Source organism: Psammomys obesus, unplaced genomic scaffold, assembly GCF_907164565.1.
Source record: "Psammomys obesus unplaced genomic scaffold, mPsaObe1.curated_primary_1811, whole genome shotgun sequence".
NCBI classification, from domain to species: domain Eukaryota; kingdom Metazoa; phylum Chordata; class Mammalia; order Rodentia; family Muridae; genus Psammomys; species Psammomys obesus.
Window position 1 is genome coordinate 481,757 of NW_026596131.1, and position 8,873 is coordinate 490,629.

At 53.3% G+C, this 8,873-nt stretch overlaps 1 protein-coding gene and 1 pseudogene across 1 annotated transcript; both read left to right on the forward strand.

Moving 5' to 3' along the window:
• Window positions 1-204: 204 nt before the first annotated feature.
• Sppl2c (signal peptide peptidase like 2C) lies at window positions 205-2,277 on the forward strand. The gene has a single exon (XM_055592051.1). The coding sequence runs from the start codon at window positions 205-207 to the stop codon at window positions 2,275-2,277; it is 2,073 nt and encodes a 690-aa protein (XP_055448026.1).
• A 3,941-nt stretch (window positions 2,278-6,218) lies between these two features.
• LOC129665708 (40S ribosomal protein S8-like) lies at window positions 6,219-6,871 on the forward strand (annotated as a pseudogene).
• The last annotated feature ends 2,002 nt before the right edge of the window (window positions 6,872-8,873 follow it).

The window sequence follows — 8,873 nt, forward strand, 5'->3', positions numbered from 1 at the left end:
GAGCCAGGGTTAAGAACACGATCCTGAGAGGCCTGTGTCCCACAGAGTACCCTTCCTCACTTTGTGACAAGGTAGGTGTGGCTCTGGTTTCCAGGACCAGTGGCCAAGCTGCTCTGTGACAGAGAACCACACCCTCTCCCCGGGAGGGTAACAGAGCTGTGGGCAGCTGCCTCTTTGGGAGGACGCAGTAGGTGGCTGAGGAGGATGGCATGCCTGGGGTCCCTCCTCCCCATTGGCTCTCTCCTCCTCCTCCTTCTCCTCAGCCCCGAGGCCCGGGGAGAATACGGCGTGGTCCGTGTCATCTCAAAGAACTGGAGCAAGGACTACTGTGTCCTGTATAGCTCTGACTACATCACCCTTCCCCGGGACCTGCGCCATGCCCCACTCCTGCCCCTGCATGACGGCACCAAGACACCCTGGTGTCCGGATGAGGACTCTCTCCCCCAGGGCCCGGACAGCTCCCCTAGACAACGACCCCTCCACCAGATGACTACCATGGTGCTGAGTGGTAACTGCAGCTCCTATGCCAAGGGCTGGCTGGCCCAGGGCCAAGGTGCCCGTGGGTTGCTCATTGGGAGCCAGGTCAGCAATCAGCAGTGTTCAGACACCATCTCAAAGTCCCAGGGCCCCAGCAAGCCCCGGCCCGCCCTCAGCATCCCCATGGCTGTGCTCCGCTACACCGACATGGTGGACATCCTCAGCCACACCCACCGTGACACCAATATCCGAGTAGCCATGTACGCTCCGCTGGAGCCTATTATTGACTATAACATGGCGGTCATCTTCATCCTGGCTGTGGGCACTGTTGCCGCAGGTGGCTACTGGGCTGGCTTGATGGAGGCAGACCGGCTGCAGCGGCGCCGGGCTCGAGGAGGAAGGCGGCTTGGGGGTCACAATCCACCTCGAGCAGTGGCAGCTGAGGGTTTCCAGAGGGACAATGAAGACGACGAAGACGCACCTTTGGATTTCACGCCAGCCATGACGGGCGCTGTGGTCACCATGTCCTGCTCCATCATGATTCTGCTCTATTTCTTCTATGACTGCTTCGTCTACATCATGATTGGCATCTTTGGCCTGGGTGCCAGTACCGGCCTCTACAGCTGCCTGGCACCCATCGTGCACCACCTACCCCTGTGGCAACACCACTGGGCCCTGCCTGGTTTCCGGGACCCTATAAAGCTGCCGTTGCTGCTGCTGGCGGGCCTGTGTGCCATGGTGACTCTCCTCTGGGTCACCTACCGCAATGAGGAGCATTGGGCGTGGCTCCTGCAGGACACTTTGGGTGTTGCCTACTGCCTCTTTGTCCTGAGGCGGGTGCGGCTGCCCACGCTCAAGAACTGCACCTCGTTCCTGCTGGCCTTGCTGGCCTTCGACGTCTTCTTTGTCTTCATCACGCCCCTCTTCACCAAGACTGGCGAGAGCATCATGGTGGAAGTGGCATCGGGCCCGGCAGACTCTTCGAGCCAGGAGAGGCTGCCCATGGTGCTGAAAGTGCCCCGGCTGAGCTTCTCAGCACTGACACTGTGCGACCAGCCCTTCTCCATCCTTGGCTTCGGTGACATCGTTGTCCCTGGCTTCCTGGTGGCCTACTGTCATCGCTTTGATGTCCAAATCCACTCTCGACAGGTCTACTATACGGCCTGTACAATGGCCTATGCCGCGGGCCTGCTGCTCACATTCGTCGCCATGGTCCTCATGGAGATGGGCCAGCCTGCCCTGCTGTACCTAGTGTCCAGCACGCTGCTTACCAGCCTCGCCGTGGCCGCCTGCCGCCAGGAGTTCGTTCTTTTCTGGACCGGCAAGGGCAGAGCCAAGATGCTGGCTGGACCTGTGGCAGAGCCCTGCGTTGCCTCTGCAATAGCCCCCAAGCTGAAGCTGGAGGGTGTGACAGGTTCCTATACTGCCAACAGGTTTGAGGAGGCCGTTGAGCAAGAGCTGGTGGACTTGGACAGCAGTGCCGAGGACGACATGGCAGAGATGGTCACCCTCTCCGAGGACGAAGCCACCAGCCCAGAGGGCCACAGTGAGAGCTCTGAGGGCTGGAGCGATGCCAACTTGGATCCTGATGAACCACCCTCCAGCTCCCCCGTGGCCCTGGAAGAGCTGATGCCCCTGGCCGTGTTGATACCGCTGATCTCCCCAATGCCACCCCCCTCAGAGTTGGGTCACATCCACACCCAGGCTCAGGTCCATGATGCCAACCTGCCCTGGATGGGGCTACACAAGAGGAAGGGCTTGAAGGTGAAGAAGAGCATGGCCGCGCAGGCTCCCCTATGAACAGAGCTCCCCAGAACCTGGACTTCTCAAAGGGCTTCCAAAACACCTCCCAGCAAAGCCAGACAGGATGAGATCAGGCATTAGAGAAACTCCCTATCTTCCTCTGGAGTCTCTTTGCTTATTAGGACCATATGTCAACCATAGCACAGAGTAAGCCTATGCACGGCTGGAAGGGTCCCCGTGAGTTGGTACCACTTCAGATTGCACAGAAGGGAAACTGAGGCTCACGGAGCTCACATGACTCATGCAAATCCATGCAAGATTTGTCCCCCCAGAGTTTCCTAGGAAGCTGCTCACCCTTTTCCTGCCTGCCTAGCTCCTCCAAAGCCCCAGTCCCTTAATCTGCCACATAGCTAGCTACCCACCCTACTTCTGCGCCCCCCCCAACATCAACACCCCCTTATGGCTTCATGATCCTTTCACCTCCTCTTTCTCTCTATTTGTACATGCTGTTCCCACTAGCTGGATGCCTTTTCTGTCACAGAAAGACACCCCCCCCAAGACCCCAGGAAATCATGAGGCTTCCTTCCAACCTTAGTTCACATGGACTTGCTGAACCCCTCAGCTCAGGACCCAGATATCAGCACCCGGCCCGGCCGGAGACGTTGAATGTGCTCCCGCTGTGTGTCCCTTGACTTAGTAGGCACAGGAGGAGGGCCCTGTCATCCAGAACCATCGCACTATGGGGCAGGCAATGACTTAAAGCCAGAAGTGCACAGAGACAGGGCTGGAACAGAAAGCTTTACAGATCACTCGGCCGGGTCCCACCGGCTCTGCGTAATGAGAGGGTCCCACAGGACTGAGAGGTCTCACCAGTAGGCTTACAATACTGTATCCTCTAGAAGTAGGGGCACAGACAGGGCAACCTCTTCAGAGTTTTAGACCAGGTAGTGTATTTAAAAACAGTTTTATTACAGCAACCAGGGTATAGGGTGGGGGAAAGCCTTATGAAGGGGCCTTGTTGGAGGGTGGGGTCAGGGGGGCAATGCTGCAAGGTGCTTAGAAGTCCTAGAGCTGGGAACCTCAGCCCCACACTGACTTAGAGTATGTCACCTAGCTCTGTGCTCTCAGCTTGCTTATCTGGGGCATGGGGCGAGCAATAAGACCCTTGGTGGGGCTGTCAGATGACCAGTGCCCATCAGGGAGGAAGAGCTGCAGGCTGCCGTCCCCTCCTTCATGAATTTCCCGGGCCTCGTTCACATCAGTGGTCCCTGTGACTCTGGTTTTCTTGTTCTTTGTAGTAGAGTTTGGCTTTGTGAGGGTGGGGACCTACCTTGTCCTCCTTGTTCATAGGTAGGTCTTCAAGCCAAGGACAGAGCCTGGCATGTCACAGGTATTTGGTTTCTGTTTGTTGGAGAGAGGAAGGAAGGAAGGAAGGAAGGAAAGAAGGAAGGAAGGAAGGAAGGAAGGAAGGAAGGAAGGAAGGAAGGAAGGAAAGAAGGAGGGAGGGAGGGAGGGAAGAAGGGAGGGAGGGAGGGAGGAAGGAAAGAAAGAACTAGGCACTGATATCATTTAAACTGTAAGGACTGGGAGTCTCCTTGAAGACCCCATTGCCTACGCCTCTCTCTCTCGAGTTTGGTGGGAGTGGACAGGCTTCTCAGAGCCCCACTTACGGGGAAGAACCACGTCTAAGCAAACAGTGGCTGCAGATCCAGCTGGACAGGACAGGGCGGAGCACTGGAGCCAAGTCTGACCTGAGGCGTCGGCAGGCCCTTCTGCTGCAGCCAGCGGCCACCTGGCCTGGACAGAGGGGCCGCCATAGGCCCTGGCTCATCCCCAACTCAAGCAGCCTCCCCACTGCTGGCCTGCGTCACTGGACCCACGGGGCAGGCTGCACACCTGCTGGGCCTGAAAGGAAGGGCTGGACGAAGTTCAGGCCTCAGCCCCCTCAGTCCCGGCAGGAAGCTTCCTCTCCAGAGCGTGTGTGGCAGGGAGCTCTGACGATGCCAGCCACAACAGGTGGGAGAGTGATGGGGCTGACCCAGGCCTTCAAGGAGGAGGAGGGTCTGGACAGGGCGGCTACCCTTTACCAGAGTCCAGGTGGGCAGGGACAGCTCGGAGATGTGAACTCGCTTAGCGTGTGCTGTTAGGACAGCAAAGCACCCACGGGGATGTGGGGAACAGGGCTGTGCTGGAGTTAGCCCAGCATGCAGTGGACACTGGTGTCCCAGGCACCCAATGCAGCCAAATCTCAGCTCCTCACTGGAAAAGCATTCCTGTATGCTAAAACTCAGCTGCCCTGGGCAAGGCTCCCTATGCCCCTGCCCCCCACTCCACCTCCAGGATGCTTGGGAAGGCTTCTGTGTGAACAGCCTCACTAGAAGCTGGCTCTTCCTGCCCTCCCTGCTCCCTTACCTCCCCCACCCTGTGTCTCCCCAGACCCCAGGCCTTTCTGCCTCCACCAAGGATTCTCCTGAGCTTAATTTCTAGGACCCCAAGTTAAGGAATCAAAGGCTAAGTGTGACCTATAAAATGACCTAGATTCTCCTACCTGCACCTGCTAAGCTGCTCTGCACAGGATGGGTGGGAAAGGGCAGGAGAAGGCCAAGGCATCTTTTTTTTTTTTTTTTTTTTTTTTCCTTCTGTCAAGAATACACCACAGTGATTCTGCAAACAGGTCTAAGCAACGACTCCAAACAGATGTTTCAGCCTGGGCTGTTTAAACACAGACACACTAGCTCAGCTGTATACTGAGCACTCAGGTGAGGACACATTTGAAAAATAAAAGTTCCTGAGCCCCATGTTCTGACCGAGTGTGCCCAAGAGGGACCAGGCACCTATGGGTTTGAAGGGCACCTGCCTCTACTTCGGGTTGGGCCTTTTCAGAATGGAGCCCTGGTCCCTCTGTGCACCTGGGCTAGCTGGTGGGAGGACACAGACCAGAGCTCAAGGTACAGAACACAGGGCAGCCCCCAACCTCCTGCCGTGACACATTCTTCCACACAGATGAATGCCCCTGCATGCCAGGTCCCTGGAAAAGGCCATCCCCAGAGGCTTAGGCCCCCCACGGCTTTACTGGCCAATCACTGGGAAGGAGAAATTGAGCCAGAATCATCAAACCACCAATCAGCTTTATCCACACCCTAAACTCTGGAACAGTGGTTCTCCACCTTCCTAACACTTCGACACTTTCATGCAGTTCTTCATGTTGTGGTGATCCCTGTACCGGCTGGTTCTGAGTCATCTGAAAGGAAAGAGCCTCCATGAGATCCAGCTGAAAGGCATTTTATCAATTAGTGGTCAATAGGGGAGGGCACAGCCCCTTGTGGAACATGCGACCCCTGGGCTGGTAGTCCTGGGTTTTATAAGAAAGAAGGTTGAGCAAGCAGTGTGGAGCAAGCCAGTAAGCAGCACTCCTCTATGGCCTCTGCGTCAGTTCTGCCTCTAGGTCCCTGCCCTGTTTGAGTTCCTGTCCTGACTCCCTTTGGTGATGAACAACACAGAAGTGTAAGCCAAATAAACCGTTTCCTCCCCAACTCGCTTTTTGTCATGGTGTTTCACCACAGCAACAGGAACTCTAAGAGGAATGTTGGTACCAGGAGTGGGGTTTTTCTGTGACAGACATGACCATGTTTGGGGGAGGACCGTGGAAGGACTTTGGAACTTTGGGCTAGAAGAGCCATTGAGCGTTGAGAGCTCCCGGGGGTGTTCTTCAGGAACCTGGAAGAGACAGATGTTGAGAGCAGTGCAGGAGATGGAGGCCTGGCATGTGGAGTTTCAGAGTGAAATGTAAAGCCTTTATAGGGGTTATTTGCTATTTTGAATTAAGATTCTGTCATTCTGGTCATCCATGGGCGAAGAGTTAGCCCCGACTAACAAGAGACCAGCACCATGGGAGTGAAACCTTTACGTTACTGGGACAACTGATGCTGGTCAGCTGGAGCTGAGAAATTAGTGGTGATTAAGACCATCATCGGGTTCTTTCCAGCCAGTGCCGAGCGATGGGCATCTCTCGGGACAACTGACACAAGCGCCGTAAGACCGGGGGTAAGAGAAAGCCCTATCACAAGAAGCGGAAGTATGAGCTGGGACGGCCTGCCGCCAACACCAAGATTGGCCCTCGTTGCATCCACACAGTCCAAGTTCGAGGAGGCAATAAGAAGTACCGTGCCCTGAGATTGGATGTGGGGAACTTTTCCTGGGGCTCTGAGTGTTGTACTCGCAAAACAAGGATCATTGACGTTGTCTACAATGCATCCAATAATGAGCTTGTCCACACCAAGACCCTGGTGAAGAACTGCATCGTGCTCATTGACAGCACACCGTGAGTCCCACTACGCACTGCCCCTGGGCCGCAAGAAGGGGGCCAAGCTGACTCCTGAGGAGGAAGAGATTTTAAACAAAAAACAATCAAATAAAATTCAGAAGAAATATGATGAAAGAAAAAAGAACGCCAAAATCAGCAGTCTCCTGGAGGAGCAGTTCCAGCAGGGCAAGCTTCTTGCCTGCATTGTCTCAAGACTGGGCCAGTGTGGCCGAGCAGATGGCTATGTGCTAGAGGGCAAGGAGCTGGAGTTCTATCTGAGGAAGATCAAAGCCCGGAAAGGCAAATAAATCATCGTTCATAGCTCATGTAATAAAGGTGTTTATTCTATGTTAAAAAAAAAAAAAAAAAAAAGACCATCATCGGTGAGGTGAAATCTTCCAGAAAGTGTTTCCTGAGAGCACAAAGAAGCCATGTTCCAAAACTGGCCGAGGTTGTACCTCGTGCTGGCAGCCGAACTTGGTAGTGTCAGAGTCACCCAGGTGGTCCCAGTTTTGAAGGCATGAGGGGGTCAGGGAGAGCAGCTGAGGCTTGGCACTGTGAGAGGCCAGAGGAGGCCATTAGGCCAGAAGGTGCATTCTCTGTGGCAGCTGAAGACCCAGGATTAAAAAGGTCATGCAGAGAAGTTGAGGTCTGGCACCACGAAGAGAGCCTGTAAGAAGCTAACGGTGAAAGTGCAGCCAGATGCAGCAGAAGACACCAGCATTTTGGAGATGCCACTACCACGGGACAACCACCAAGAACAGCAGCAACAGTAGATTGGAGTCAGCGGAGCCTAGAAGACAAGCTGTGTGCTGCGGAGGGCAGATCTGCAGGAGGGACCCAAGCCCTTCGGATCCCAGAAGATTGTGAGTGGATCCCAGATATTGGAGGGTTGGATTTGGTTTTGCTTTGATTTGATTGTGACTGTGCCCTGATTTTTCCCTCTTAAAGTAAGAAACTATTTGGTTTATTTTTGTTTTACTGGAGCCCACAATTGAGAGACTTTGAATTTTAAAAGACTGGATTTAAAAAAAAAAAAAAGGCTATTTTAAAGGGACTAAAACTTTAATGTGTTCGAATCTGCAAAGACTGTGGGACTTTTAACAGTATTTGTTTTTAATGTGAGATCTTGGGGATGAACGGGAAAGGAAGGGTTAATAGTGATGTGTTTGTGTGCCAAGCTGACAGGGGGTCGGTTGTACTGGCTGGTTCTCTGTCAACTTGACACAAGCTAGAGTCATCAGCAGGGAAGGAGCCTTAATTGAGGAAATGCCTCCATGAGATCCAGCTGTAAGGCATTTTCTCAATTAGTGATCAATTAGGGAGGGCCCAACCCACTGTGGCTGATACCATCCCTGGGCTGGTGGTCCTTTTTCTATAAGGAAGCAGGCTGAGGAACAAGCCAATGAGCAGTACCCCTTCATGGCTTCTGCATCAGGTCCTGCCTTTAGGATCCTGCCGTTTGAGTTCCTGTCCTGACTTCTTCCTTTGATGATAAACAACAACACGAAAGTGTGAGCCAAAGAAACACTCTTCTGCCCAGCTTGGTTTTTGGTCATGTGTTCTGTCACAGCAATAGAAACCCTAACTAAGATGACCCCCAACCATAAAATTATTTTTATTGCCACTTCATAACTGTAATTTTGCTGCTATTATAAATCATAATATTGGGCTGGAAAGATGGCTCCGAGGTTAAGAGCAATGGCTGCTCTTCCAGAGGTCCTGAATTCAATTCCCAGCACCCACATGGCAGCTCATAGCCATCTATAATGAGATCTGGTGCCCTCTTCTGGTATACAAGTGTATATGCAGGAAGAAAACTGTAATAAATTTAAAAAAAATTAATCGTAATATAACTATCTGATATGCAGGATACCTGCTATACAATTCCTGCGAAAAGGTCGTTTGACCCTCAAAGGAGTCATGGCCCACAGTTTGAGAACCACTGCTGTAGACTATGATGACACCAAGGCAAAGACTACTTTTATCTGTTCATCACGCATTGGGTCTGACACATCATAGGTGCTCAAGAAAGCAGTTGTCAAACCAATTGTGGGGTTGGTGAACGTTTCCCTTGCTAACTGGGCCTATAGGGACGTGAAATATTTTTGCCCACAATAAGCACAAATAACAGTATGTGGCCTGGTGTGTGTGTTAAGTGTTAAAGCATCTGGGAATGAGTGAGCCCCATGCTCGGCACAGGCAGAAACCTCAGTGTTGTGGCTCTGTTCCTACCCAGGGGCGGCTCCTGTGTGCCTGCCCCACCTCGCTTTGCAAGTCTACTTCCTGGGGATTGGCCTGAGAAGCTGGATGAAGCCATACCTTTCCAGGGCAGCCTAGAGCTGGCAGA